Source organism: Xyrauchen texanus, chromosome 6 (assembly GCF_025860055.1).
Source record: "Xyrauchen texanus isolate HMW12.3.18 chromosome 6, RBS_HiC_50CHRs, whole genome shotgun sequence".
Classification (NCBI taxonomy): Eukaryota; Metazoa; Chordata; class Actinopteri; order Cypriniformes; family Catostomidae; genus Xyrauchen; species Xyrauchen texanus.
The window spans coordinates 5,541,152-5,555,678 of NC_068281.1; the positions used below are offsets into that span (position 1 = coordinate 5,541,152).

Below are 14,527 nucleotides of genomic sequence, written 5' to 3' on the forward strand. Positions count from 1 at the left end.
CTGGGTTTTACACAGGTTTACAGGGCCCACGTGGGGATGATGGTGAGGGGTATGCTGGGCCTTCTGGTCCCCCAGGGAAACCTGGCCATCCAGGTATCCCAGGAAAACGTGGACCCCCAGGATCAATGGGTTTTTGTGACCCGTCGCTTTGTTATCAAGCCTACAATTTTCGGGATGACCCTTTTAGGAAAGGACCAAACTTTTAGCATCAGGACAGTGGGATCTTACTGATTCTGTACAGTGTTCTCTGAAATTTTAAATGGACAACAAACATTTCTGGTGCTCAGCATTGACCTCAGGAACTCCTACCCTCTAAAGAAAGTTGTCATGATCTTGACCTTTAATTTGTGATGTGTTTTTGTCTGAGAATCTTTTTGTGTTGAAATTCCTTATTTGAGTGAATTCCCCCCAGATACTTCTCTGATGAAATCAAACTTTCAAGTTTGGTCTATTCCTTACACAAAGCTATCTTATGGCTTCAAAAAAACACAACTGGCCATCTAAATTTTCCCCACACTAATTTTAAATTTTTGGATAAAAAATTATTGTTATACTGTATCCACTGCACTGCCCAAGCCAAGCTACCTCTCTACAGGATGTGAAACAATTACTATTGGCTATACTTCGACACCAGAACATTTATGTTAAAATCTTGAGAATACTTCTGCTCAGGGCTATTCTCAATCTGTGTTTTGTTTTATACCAACATTCAAAATAAATTTTTTGCATACTAATACAACATTTTTCATTATTGTATACTTTCAATTGTTTCAGCAGTCTTGTAGAATTGTGCAGCACTATTAATAGGGTTATAGTTTTGGTATGCATGTTTTTGACTTGATAGATTTGTGAAAAGGATTAAAAACCTCTATTTATTGCCTAATAATTTTTTGGTGTGTTCTTTTTAAATGCTCACAGAACTTGTGCCGTTTCATGTTCTTTAGGAAATACTGAATCTGATTTAATTCATTAATTCATTTTAAGTGCAGCTGACATTTTAATTTTAATAAAAAGTAACATGAATTTTTGAAAAAAAAAAAAATATTTATCTTCAATTTGTTTTTTACTTGAGTACTTTGTCATTTCAATCATTAATTTAAAATGTACAAAGATTATATGACATTTACTGTATATACATTGTGACCAATATTTTTATTGTGTAAGTGGTTTTGCGTAGTGCTGACGAGCTGATTTAAATGCCCTTTGCAGTTCCTTCCTTTTCTTAGCAAACCACAGTGTGGTTGTATCAGTTCTATCGGGGCTGAAGAGAGATTCACACTCATTTATAACAGACATCGGTGAGTGAAACCAATATTTGATGTTTGGAATGTATCTGATACTTTTTAATCCATTTTATTATAATAGAGATGTGTTTTGTGCTTGTCTAATTTTTATTTTCTATTTAGCAACAGACCAAAGAAGACATCAATGGCTGAGAGTGATTTTGACTTGGACTTTTTCTACTATTTTTTTAATAACTCAAATGAGACAGTGGATCCAGAATATGTCCGAAATGAACCAGTTGTTTTATGCGAGAAAAGCGATGTCATCCACTTTGGTGCAGCACTTCTCCCGGCATTCTACTACATAAATTTCTTACTCAGCTTGTTAGGGAACGGGCTTGTGCTGTGTATCATCTACAGATATGAGAAGCTTAGCACAGTCACCAACATATTGTTACTCAACCTTGTCATCTCAGACCTAATCTTCGCTTCTAGCCTCCCGTTTTTGGCAGTGTACTACAGCTCTCAGTGGATCTTTGGCAGTACCATGTGCAAGTTGGTGGGAAGTTTTTATTCCATCGGCTTCAACAGCTCCATCCTTTTCCTTACTCTCATGACCTTTGACCGTTACCTGGCAGTGGTCCATGCTGTCACAGCAGCCCAGAGCAGGAGGAGAGCATATGCGTTTGCATCGTCTGCTGTCGTCTGGGTCCTCAGTGTATTGGCTAGTATAAAGGATATCGTTCTTCACAACGTGAGAGACAGTCAGGACAATGGTATGCTGTGTGAAGTGACTGGATACTCCCAGAGTGTCCTCACAAAGTGGGAGCTGTATGGGTATTATCAGCAGTTTCTCCTTTTCTTCTTAGTGCCTCTGGCTATCGTCATGTACTGTTATGTCCGTATAACCATCAGAATCATGTACACTCGCATGGCGGAGAAGTGCAGGGCAGTCAAACTCATCTTTATCATCATCTTCACCTTCTTCATCTGCTGGACACCTTACAATGTGGTCATCTTGCTACAAGCGATCAAGACATCCTTTGGAGACCAGTCACAATGTTCAAATGCCCTTGACTATGCCCTGTATGTGACACAGAACTTTGCGTACCTATACTGTTGCATTAGCCCTGTCTTTTATACATTTTTGGGCAAGAAATTTCAAAACCATTTTCTGAAACTTTTGGCCAAGCGTCTGCCATGCCTAAAGATATCTGTACTGTCAACGCATAGCAGTAAAAGCACATCGTTCAGGAGCCCAAACACTGATTACTGATGATTCATCAATTAGCGTGACTGTGGAGGCTGTGGTTTATTTGTAAAGTGACAACTTTATACTATTTGTTCTGAAATGTATTGCTAAGAGGACACAAAAAGGAACCCCTACCTTTTTGTAAAAACAAAACAAAACATGCAAATTGTAAGTTTTCCTTGCTTTATTGAGCATAAATCATTATATGAAATCATTTCTGCAGGCTTATGTTTTTTAATAGATTTTTTTGTACTAATACATTCACAAAACCTTTTGGTGGCCTCGGTACAGGGGTGGGGCCTGAAGCTGTGGCGAACTCTCAGGGCCAGCAAAGACTTCTCTGCTGACCTAACATGTCTAATAAATACATATTATTTCATCCTTTCATTCTCATTCACCTTTTTGCCTATTCATTTTCAATTGCTTTCCACTCCTAATTCATCTTAAAAATGAATAGCAAACAGCAAATAGTTTATCCAATCAGAATTTATTCCTTGATCCTTACAAGCAAAGCGGGACGACTGGTTCACAAATCGCATGCTCAAAGCCAAGTGTGTGAATCTGAGCTCCACCCTGTTAAGCCTTCAGAATTTCTAAAGAATCCCTCAACAGTGCAGTGAATATGCATCTAAAGTCAGATTGTCAGATTGATCAGCCAATCAGATGGATTTATTTGTTCTTGGTGGGTGTGGTCTTTAGGATATGTCCAAGTCGAGGCCTTTTAGCTGGCCTTGAGTGATGCAATCATGCTTTAAGTGATGTACATAATTTGAAAGTGATGAGTGCGAGATCTAGCTGGTGAGTCAGGTGTCTTCATTACTCGCTGCCGCTATCGCCATTGAGAGAGATCCTTATGGATTTAAAAACCTGAGATATAAACAGGAAAGCAGGGCTCCTGCAACATCAGGAGTTTTCTAAGTGTAAATTAGGCTGCCTGGAGCATTCAGTGTCAGTTTAAGTACTGAAAATTAAACCTACGAAACAAAAATGATTGTAAGCAACATTTAGATTGCAAATATTATAAGACACCTTTTTCCTGGTATGAATAGTAATAATAATAAAACTTTATTTTCTCTTCCGCCTTTACAATTTGCATCTTAAAGCGCTTTACAAGAGAAAAATTAAAATACATTAATACAAGTAAACATGCAATTAGAAAAATTTAAAAATAATACAATAATAAAAACAGAAAAGTAACCCTAAAAAGTGAGTTTTAAGAGATTTAAAAAGAATAAAAGATTTAGCATGTCTAACCTCAGAGGGAAGAACGTTTCACAGTTCCCCTTCTGTCACTCACTCGACGAAGTGACACAAGCTGTCATCTCTCTCTGCACGTTGTGCAGTTCACTCCCCTGGTCGCTTCGACAGTGCTTTCTCTCTGTTTAAAAGAGTGTCTCCTCCTAAAAGAGTTATATTTTCTCTAAAAGAGTCTGAGTTTTCCACTCACAAAAAGAGCAATACACAGCGCCGTTGAACGTCCTTTTCAGGACACGTCTTTTTCAAGATGCCTTTCCGCCCCTGTTCCTGGATGCGGTCGATTTCTCTCCAAGAATGACGGCCACAGACGCTGCCTCGTGTGCCTGGGTAGCGATCACACTGAGGTGGCGTTCGTGGATGGTTCATGTTCTCACTGCGAGAACATGACTATGGCAACGTTGCGGTCGTGGCTCTCCATCCTGAAGGTGAATGCCACTTCAGCGGCCCCCCCACAGCCTTCATGGCTTGATGACCATTCTTCCAGGAAGTGCATGACGAGCTGACGTGGTCATGGAGGGCATCTTTCACTGCCCGTAACCGACCCCCTCGCTCATCCGCTCTCACTACCCTGGATGGCGGAGCGGCCCACGGGTACACGGAAGTCCCCCTGGTGGATAGTGCGGTTGCGATCCATCTGTGCCCAGAGAACGCCTCCACCTGGCGGGACCGCACTTTACCCCCCTCTAGAGCCTGTAGGACGGCATCATCACTGACCTCCAAAGCCTACAGCGCTGCCAGACAGGCCGCCTCCGCCCTGCATGCCATGGCTCTCCTGCAGGTCCATCAAGCCAAGGCACTTAAAGATCTGCACCTGGGTAGTACCGATCCCGATGTGCTGCAGGAACTGCGCTCTGCCACCGACCTTGCTCTCAGAGCCACGAAGGTCACCGCACTGCCCACCCTCGTGGTCCAGGAGCACCACCTTTGGCTAGACATGGTCGAGATACGCGACGTTGACAAGGCTAAGTTTCTCAACGCCCCCGTCTCCCAGCTTGGCCTCTTCGGCGACACCATCGAAGACTTCGCCCAGCAGTTCTCGGCGGTGAAGAAGCAGACAGAGGCAATTTCTCACAATATGCTGCGACGCCGCCCAACCAGTGCGTCCCGCCTGCTCGCCGAGGACGTCCCCCTGCGACCAAACAACGGCAGGCAGCTCCGCAAGCATCGAGCACCTCACAGGTGGCGTACGCCCCCCGTCTCCAGGACCCCTTCCCGGACCAGGAAAGCTCTGAATCGCTGCTGAGACGGGCAACCCAGGAAGTCGGATGTTCACTCAGGAGGTGGTACCAAAACCATTCCGTCCCCTGGTGGTACCCAAGCCTCGGGATGCTCTTTTGCTTCCCGACGCATTATTACCTGCTCCCTGCCCGGTACGTCAAAAACTATTGTCCCGTTAGTGCCCCTCACACAGAGTATGGATACGTAGCACTCACTTCCCAATCCGTCGTGCTGGTTAGCCAGGACCATCCGACTTGGCTATGCGATTCAGTTCGCCCTCTTTTCAGTCCACTCTTGTGCGCGGCCAACAAGCCAGTGCCTTACGAGCAGAGATCTCCACCCTGCTCCTCAAAGATGTGATAGAGCCCGTCCCTCCAGCTGAGATAAAGAAGGGTTTCTACAGCCCTTACTTCATCGTACCCAAGAAAAGCTGCAGGTTGCGACCAATCTTGGACCTGCGAGTTCTCAACCGGGCTTTGCACAGACTCCCGTTCAAAATGCACACGCAGAAACAGATTCTCACCTGCGTTCGACAGCAGATTGGTTTGCGGCGGTAGACCTGAAGGATGCATACTTCCACATCTCCATTCTGCCGTGACACCGACCCTTTTTACGGTTTGCGTTCGACAGCCAGGCGTATCAGTACAAGGTGCTCCCTTTCGGCCTGTCCCTGTCCCCTTGCGTCTTCACGAAGGTTGCAGAGGCCGCTCTTGCCCCCCTAAGGGAAGTGGGCATCCGTGTACTCAACTACCTTGACGACTGGCTCATCCTGGCCCACTCTCAGGAGTTACTATGCACACACAGGGACCTGCTGCTCGGGCACCTCAGCCGTCTAGGGCTTCAGGTCAACTGGGAAAAGAGCAAGCTCGACCCGGTTAAGACCTTCTCTTTTCTCGGCATGGAGTTAGACTCTGTCTCAATGACAGCGCATGCTCCGTCAGTGCTCAGGTGCCTCGCTCGCTTCGAGCCCGGCACAGCGGGTTCCAGAGGCTCCTGGGGCATATGGCATCCTCAGCTGCGGTCGCGCCGCTCGGGTTGATGCATATGAGACTGCTACAGCATTGGCTACAGACTCAAAGTCCCGAGATGGCACCACGGCACACACCTGGAAAGGACCCCGGCAGCGTTGGCACATCAATTGCTGAGTTGATGGCTGTAATTCTTGCCCTACAGAGTTTCTCCCACTAATCCGAGGCAGGCACATCTTGATCCGTTCAGACAGCACCGCGACGGTAGCGTACATAAATCACCAGGGCGGCGTGCACTCTCGTCATATGTCACAACTCGCCCGCCATCTCCTCCTTTGGAGCCAGCAAGTCAAGTGGAGACTCAAGTCGCTGCTCACCACTCACATCCCTGGCAAAAGCAACACGATGACAGACGTGCTGTCGCAACAGGTTTCGCCCAGCGGAGAGTGGAGGCTCCACACCCAGGTGGTCCAGCTCATATGGAACGATTTGGCAAGGCACAGATAGATCTCTTTGCCTCCCAAGACAACTCCCACTGCCCACTCTGGTACTCCCTGACAGGAGCCCTCTCAAGACAGACGCGCTGGCAAACAGCTGGCCTTGGGGGCTGCGCAAATAGGCATTTCCCCCAGTGAGCCTTCTTGCATAGGTGCTGTGCAAGATCAGGGAGGTCGAGGAACAGGTCATCCTGGTGGATCTCACGCTCCTTGCGACAGCCACTCGCTGTAAAATTCCCCTGAGGATGGACCTTCTTCCTCAGGGACGGTGCACCCTCTGGCATCCGCACCCAGACCTCTGGAACCTCCATGTCTGGACCCTGGACGGGATGCAGAAGATCTAGTGTGTCTACCACCTGCTGTTATAGAGATGATCAACCAAGCCAGAGCTCCCGCCACCAGGCAACTCTACGCCCTAAAGTGGCGCTTGTTTGCGAATTGGTGTTGGCTAGCCGAAGAACCGCAGAGATGCGCAGTTTGGTCAGTGCTTCTATTCCTGCAGGAGAGGCTGGAGGGGAGGCTGTCCCCCTCCACCTTGAAGGTGTATGTAGCTGCAGTAGATGGCGAGTCCCTTGGTAAGCACGACTTGATTATCAGGTTCCTGAAAGGCGCCTGGAGACTGAATCCTCCCTGGCTTAACCTGGTCCCCTCTTGGGATCTCTCAGTGGTCCTCTCGGGTCTTCAGAGACCCCCCTTTGAGCCGCTTGATTCAGTCGAGCTAAAGGCCCTCTCCTTGAAGACGGCCCTCCTGATTGCGTTAGCCTCCATCAAGAGGGTTGGAGACCTGCAAGCGTTCTCTGTCAGTGACACCTGCCTGGAGTTCGGTCCGGCGCTTCCTCACATTATCCTGAGACCCCGACCGGGCTACGTGCACAAGGTTCCTACGACCCCTTTCAGGTACCAGGTCGTGAACCTGCAAGCGCTGCCTCGGGAGGAGGCAAACCCAGCCCTTTCATTGCTGTGTCCATTGCATGCTTTGCATACCTATTTGGACCGCGCGCAGAGCTTTAGATTTTCTGAGCAGCTCTTTGTCTGCTTTGGCGGATGGCGGAAAGGGAACGCTGTCTCCAAACAGAGGTTAGCCCACTGGGTCGTTGATGCTACTGCCTTAGCCCCCTTGCAGGTTCGAGCACACTCTACTAGAAGTGTGGCATCCTCGTGGGCACTGAGCCATGGCACCTCCCTAGCAGACATCTGCAGAGCAGTGGGCTGGGCAACACCCAAAACTTTTGCCAGGTTTTACAATCTGAGGGTTGAGTCGGTCTCGTCCCGTGTTTTGTCAGGTCCGAGCCGGTAGAACTCATAACGCTGCACAACCGACCGGGTGTTCCGCTTGTACCTTGTGCCCTTCACCAAGTTGATCTAGTGCACCTTCTGTCCCAGGTCAGCCACTGATTGTCGCTGCCTGGATGTTTCTCCTCCCTAGCCCTCTGGCCTGCGAATTCAGCGAAGCAATTCGTGGCCAGACCCACTACGAGTCTCAATGCTCTGTACTGGGGTCAGGCTCCACGGGCATAGTTCCCTCTTCAGGCTAGCTCCCCGTGATGTATTTTCCACAGTACAGTCCCCCTTGACAGCGGACCCACATTTCCCCCGGGGCAGTCCCGTACTTGTAGAGTCTGCCCTCATTAGGCTGGACCTAGCACTGTGCCATATTTCACTTCCGGCTTCACAACCCTCGTGGTGTATTTGCGATGCAGTACCTCCCCCTAAAACTGGGCAGGGCATGGCCTCTGCAGGGTCTTTCCCTCCTGAAAGAATAGGAAATTTGCGGACCGGACAACTACCTTGCCTCCGGCTTTGCCTACAGCCCTGGCACGCCAGCTCTGACGAGTTCTGCAGACCCCCTTAGGCCTCTTCCACAGTCTCTAAATCCGTCCCCTGCCAGGTGCGCGGAGCAGGGTAAGGGCTTCGAGTCTTCTCTCAGCTCCCTAGCCTCGGGACATCCTAAAAGATCCCGACATGCTATCTCCTGCTAACCGTTGTGTCCCTCCTGCCACAAGACTAGACCTAGCACTGTAAATGGCCGTGCTTCATTTTCGGCTCCTCAGTGCAAAATCCTGACTGGCATTCGCTGCCCCGCTTCCCTTTATACCCGTATGTCCGGGGCAGGGCATGCAAATTCTGTCTGCCAACTTGACATTGGCCTTTTCTCAGGTTCAGAGGTACGATTCGGCGTCCAAGGAATACCCCTTGTGTCACTTCATTCGACACAACTTCTCATTCCCTTGGAGAATGCCCTGTCACCCATAGGACGTAGAGGAGTAGGAGGAACAGTTAAAAAAACAGACCTTCTTGTTTCTGGCTTTCGTGCGTGGACGTGTTTTAAAAATGACAATTGGTACTATTATTTGGCTGCGATGTAATGTATGATGTCCATATGCATAGGGTGTCTTATTAATTGTGAAACAGTGTTTTCTTAATGGCATGAATTTTAAGGCCAAGACTTAAAATGCATGGGCCGCCACTGGCATGAAGGGTGGTACAGGATGGCAGCTGTCACCCTAAAATGAGCTTTGTCACCCAACTTGCCACCCCAACACGGACCCCACTCACAAACCCTTTACTCGACTCTTGCGATCCCTGGCAAAAATTCCTGGACACATCCCTGCCTCTGTACATCATAAAACTAGCCCCAAAAAACAACCCGCTGCTCTATAATTTTTGCTGCGACTGCATTTTAAAAATAGCCAATTTGGACGTGAAAACCGTGACCCTGGCAATTCTGTGTACAACCAAAGTGATAAGTGCAAACTACGATAATGCAAGATTTTGAAATTATTTGTTTTTCCTCCAGTCCTGAAGTCAAAACGTAAACAGACATGCGCACACTGAATAAGCAGACAGAACGCTGATAAAGGCGTTTACATGCAAAGCGAAATTGGGATACTGGATTTTTTTGTTTGAGTGTGTGTGTGTGTGAGCGTGTATTTATCACTTTGTGGGGACCAAATGTCCCCATAAGGATAGTAAAACCTGAAATTTTTGAAATTGTGGGGACATTTTGTGAAAACAGCTTATAAATCACACTAAATTATGTTTTTTGAAAATGTAAAAATGCAGAAAGTTTTCTGTGAGGGTTAGGTTTAGGGGTAGGGTTAGGTTTAGGGGATAGAATATAAAGTTTGTACAGTATAAAAACCATTATGTCTATGGAAAGTCCCCATAAAACATGGAAACACAACGTGTGTGTGTGTGTGTGTGTGTGTGTGTGTGTGTGTGTGTGTGTGTGTGTGTGTGTGTGTGTGTGTGTGAGTGAGTGAAATTCCTTATTTGAGTGAATCCTTGTGTGTTACTCATTTCTGTTTTTTTTTCTTCTTCAGGTTTTTTATTTAGTAGATAATTTTTTTTACTTTTACATTTAAGATCTCAACATCATGTCCTATCTGTTCTTTCCATACAGTGGTGAAAGTGAATGGATACTGGTGCTGTCAAGCGTCAAACATTACTAAAAAACACCTAAAAGTATCATAAAATGTGTCCATACAACTAATTTGGTATTTTTAAATAGTTCAGAAGCCATCATGTAGTTTTGTTTAAGGAATAGACCAAACTTTAATTCGTTTTTTGATTAAATCATTTCCCTCCTCCATAATTTCAATTTGTAATAGTTTATTTTGGAACATGGTTTCTAAATTGGGGCTGGGGGGTAGGCATTATAAACAATCGGCCCTCTATATTTTCCCCTCACTCATATTCAATTAAAATTTTTGGATAAAAGATTACTTTAAATAGTAATGTTATACTATACCCACTGCACTGCCCAAGCCAAGCTACCTCTCTACAGGATGTGAAACAATTAATATTGGCTATACTTCGACACCAGAACATTTGTTCAAATCTGAGAATACTTCTGCTCAGGAGCTACTTCAATCTGTGTTTTGTTTTATACAAACATTAAAAAAAAAATTTTTTTTATTATTATTATTTTTTACCCTGAAAACCTTAATAAGTTAATTTAAGTCATTTGATTGAGAACTCATTTTTATTCAATTGCATTGAGTAATGGGGTCTCCCCAAACTTGAGTATTTAAGTTCAATTAACTTAGAGGGAACTTATTTAAGTTAACTACAAGCAAGTAGACTTAACTGATAAATATAACTGATTCTAGGTCAGTTATTAAATAATTCTTTATAGAAATGCATATATTATGCACTTGAGCTGCACATGCACAAAGAGAACTGAGATAGTGTGACCAGTGTCCAACTTGACCAAAGAGACACAGATCACCCTAAAGGTGATATTACACCAAACGTCTATTTGCAACAAAGCATAAATAGTACAACAAAAAAAAACTAAAAACATCTATGAATTCTTAATAACAATTATTTAAATTCCCCTAAATTTTTTACTGAATAGTTTGAGTTATTAACACTTCAAATCTTAAGTCTATGGATTTTTAAGAAAAATATGAGTTATGAGTCCAAAACTTGACATTTCAAGTAATACTTAAGACAACTTGATTTTTACAGTTATGACAACATTTTAATTTTATTAAATAGTAATGAAATTTTGAAATATTTTTTTTTTTATCCTGAATTTATTTTGACTTGTTTACTCTTGACATTTCAATCATTCATTCAAAATGTACATAATTTGCTTCTATGACATTTACTGTATATACATTTTGACCAATAGTGTTATTGTGTAAGTAGTTTTGTGTAGTGCTGACGAGCTGATTTAAATGCCCTTCACAGTTCCTTCTTCAGGATGTGTGCAGTTTTTTCTAGGCAATCCACATTGTGGTTGTATCAGTTCTATCGTGGCTGCAGAGAGTTTCACACTCATTTATTCAGACATCGGTGAGTGAAACCAATATTTGATGTTCGGAAAGTACCTGATGCTTTTTAATCAAATTGTACTATAATAGAGATGTGTTTTGTGCTTGTCTAATTTTTATTTTCTATTTAGCAACAGACCAAAGAAGACATCAATGGCTGAGAGTGATTTTGACTGGGACTATTTGAACTCTTTTTTTAATAACTCAAATGAGACCGTGGATACAGAATATGTCCGAAATGAACCAGTTGTTTTATGCGAGAAAAGCGATGCCATTCAATTTGGTGCAGCACTTCTCCCGGCATTCTACTACATAAACTTCTTACTCAGCTTGTTAGGGAACGGGCTTGTGCTGTGTATCATCTACAAATATGAGAAGCTTAGCACAGTCACCAACATATTGTTACTCAACCTTGTCATCTCAGACCTAATCTTCGCTTCTAGCCTCCCGTTTTTGGCAGTGTACCACAGCTCTCAGTGGATCTTTGGCAGTACCATGTGCAAGTTGGTGGGAAGTTTTTATTCCATCGGCTTCAACAGCTCCATCCTTTTCCTTACTCTCATGACCTTTGACCGTTACCTGGCAGTGGTCCATGCTGTCACAGCAGCCCAGAGCAGGAGGAGAGCATATGCGTTTGCATCGTCTGCTGTCGTCTGGGTCCTCAGTGTATTGGCTAGTATAAAGGATATCGTTCTTCACAACGTGAGAGACAGTCAGGACAGTGGTATGCTGTGTGAAGTGACTGGATACTCCCAGAGTGTCCTCACAAAGTGGGAGCTGTATGGGTATTATCAGCAGTTTCTCCTTTTCTTTTTAATGCCTCTGGCTATCGTCATGTACTGTTATGTCCGTATAACCATCAGAATCATGTACACTCGCATGGCGGAGAAGTGCAGGGCAGTCAAACTCATCTTTATCATCATCTTCAACTTCTTCATCTGCTGGACACCTTACAATGTGGTCATCTTGCTACAAGCGATCAAGACATCCTCTGGAGACCAGTCACAATGTTCAAATGCCCTTGACTATGCCCTATATGTGACACGGAACTTTGCGTACCTATACTGTTGCATTAGCCCTGTCTTTTATACATTTTTGGGCAAGAAATTTCAAAACCATTTTCTGAAACTTTTGGCCAAGCGTCTGCCATGCCTAAAGATATCTGTACTGTCAACGCATAGCAGTAAAAGCACATCGTTCAGGAGCCCAAACACTGATTACTGATGATTCATCAATTAGCGTGACTGTGGAGGCTGTGGTTTATTTGTAAAGTGACAACTTTATACTATTTGTTCTGAAATGTATTGCTAAGAGGACACAAAAATGAACCCCTACCTTTTTGTAAAAACAAAACAAAACATGCAAATTGTAAGTTTTCCTTGCTTTATTGAGCATAAATCATTATATGAAATCATTTCTGCAGGCTTATGTTTTTTTAATAGATTTTTTTGTACTAATACATTCACAAAACCTTTTGGTGGCCTCGGTACAGGGGTGGGGCCTGAAGCTGTGGCGAACTCTCAGGGCCAGCAAAGACTTCTCTGCTGACCTAACATGTCTAATAAATACATATTTTTTCATCCTTTCATTCTCATTCACCTTTTTGCCTATTCATTTTCAATTGCTTTCCACTCCTAATTCATCTTAAAAATGAATAGCAAACAGCAAATAGTTTATCCAATCAGAATTTAGTCCTTGATCCTTACAAGCAAAGCGGGACGACTGGTTCACAAATCGCATGCTCAAAGCCAAGTGTGTGAATCTGAGCTCCACCCTGTTAAGCCTTCAGAATTTCTAAAGAATCCCTCAACAGTGCAGTGAATATGCATCTTGTCAGATTGATCAGCCAATCAGATGGATTTATTTGTTCTTGGTGGGTGTGGTCTTTAGGATATGTCCAAGTCGAGGCCTTTTAGCTGGCCTTGAGTGATGCAATCATGCTTTAAGTGATGTACGTGATTTGAAAGTGATGAGTGCGAGATCTAGCTGGTGAGTCAGGTGTCTTCATTACTCGCTGCCGCTATCGCCATTGAGAGAGATCCTTATGGATTTAAAAACCTGAGATATAAACAGGAAAGCAGGGCTCCTGCAACATCAGGAGTTTTCTAAGTGTAAATTAGGCTGGCTGGAGCATTCAGTGTCAATTTAAGTACTGAAAATTAAACCTACGAAACAAAAATGATTGTAAGCAACATTTAGATCGCAAATATTATAAGACACCTTTTTCCTGGTATGAATAATAATAATAATAAAACTTTATTTTCTCTTCCGCCTTTACAATTTGCATCTTAAAGCGCTTTACAAGAGAAAAATTAAAATACATTAATACAAGTAAACATGCAATTAGAAAAATTTAAAAATAATACAATAATAAAAACAGAAAAGTAACCCTAAAAAAGTGAGTTTTAAGAGATTTAAAAAGAATAAAAGATTTAGCATGTCTAACCTCAGAGGGAAGAACGTTTCACAGTTCCCCTTCTGTCACTCACTCGACGAAGTGACACAAGCTGTCATCTCTCTCTGCACGTTGTGCAGTTCACTCCCCTGGTCAGCTTCGACAGTGCTTTCTCTCTGTTTAAAAGAGTGTCTCCTCCTAAAAGAGTTATATTTTCTCTAAAAGAGTCTGAGTTTTCCACTCACAAAAAGAGCAATACACAGCGCCGTTGAACGTCCTTTTCAGGACACGTCTTTTTCAAGATGCCTTTCCGCCCCTGTTCCTGGATGCGGTCGATTTCTCTCCAAGAATGACGGCCACAGACGCTGCCTCGTGTGCCTGGGTAGCGATCACACTGAGGTGGCGTTCGTGGATGGTTCATGTTCTCACTGCGAGAACATGACTATGGCAACGTTGCGGTCGTGGCTCTCCATCCTGAAGGTGAATGCCACTTCAGCGGCCCCCCCACAGCCTTCATGGCTTGATGACTGGTACCGCTCACAGCCACGCCCCCCCCTCCTCCGATACCATTCTTCCAGGAAGTGCATGACGAGCTGACGTGGTCATGGAGGGCATCTTTCACTGCCCGTAACCGACCCCCCTCGCTCATCCGCTCTCACTACCCTGGATAGCGGAGCGGCCCACGGGTACACGGAAGTCCCCCTGGTGGATAGGGCGGTTGCGATCCATCTGTGCCCAGAGAACGCCTCCACCTGGCGGGACCGCACTTTACCCCCCTCTAGAGCCTGTAGGACGGCATCATCACTGACCTCCAAAGCCTACAGCGCTGCCAGACAGGCCGCCTCCGCCCTGCATGCCATGGCTCTCCTGCAGGTCCATCAAGCCAAGGCACTTAAAGATCTGCACCTGGGTAGTACCGATCCCGATGTGCTGCAG

At 44.7% G+C, this 14,527-nt stretch overlaps 3 protein-coding genes across 4 annotated transcripts in view; all 3 read left to right on the plus strand.

Moving 5' to 3' along the window:
- The window catches only part of LOC127645101 (collagen alpha-1(XXI) chain-like), a 51,475-nt gene extending 50,595 nt beyond the window's left edge, over positions 1-880 (plus strand). Inside the window, exon 30 of the mRNA XM_052128631.1 lies at positions 16-880. Coding sequence (XP_051984591.1) covers positions 16-206 — 191 coding nt within the window. The 3' untranslated portion in view covers positions 207-880. The remainder of the gene's footprint in view (positions 1-15) is intronic.
- A 323-nt stretch (positions 881-1,203) lies between these two features.
- Positions 1,204-2,853, plus strand: LOC127645090 (C-C chemokine receptor type 5-like). Of its 2 annotated transcripts, none has more exons than XM_052128614.1 (2): positions 1,204-1,298; positions 1,407-2,853. In XM_052128614.1, exon 2 carries the CDS (start codon positions 1,429-1,431, stop codon positions 2,497-2,499), a length of 1,071 nt encoding a protein of 356 aa, XP_051984574.1. In that variant the 5' UTR covers positions 1,204-1,298; positions 1,407-1,428; the 3' UTR covers positions 2,500-2,853. The 2 variants fall into 2 exon arrangements, with proteins under 2 accessions (XP_051984574.1, XP_051984575.1); XM_052128615.1 differs by having other exon boundaries at positions 1,262-1,298; positions 1,413-2,853.
- An 8,332-nt stretch (positions 2,854-11,185) lies between these two features.
- LOC127645092 (C-C chemokine receptor type 5-like) lies at positions 11,186-12,685 on the plus strand. The gene is made up of 2 exons (XM_052128617.1): positions 11,186-11,218; positions 11,328-12,685. Exon 2 carries the CDS (start codon positions 11,350-11,352, stop codon positions 12,418-12,420), a length of 1,071 nt encoding a protein of 356 aa, XP_051984577.1. The 5' UTR covers positions 11,186-11,218; positions 11,328-11,349; the 3' UTR covers positions 12,421-12,685.
- Positions 12,686-14,527: the final 1,842 nt, after the last annotated feature.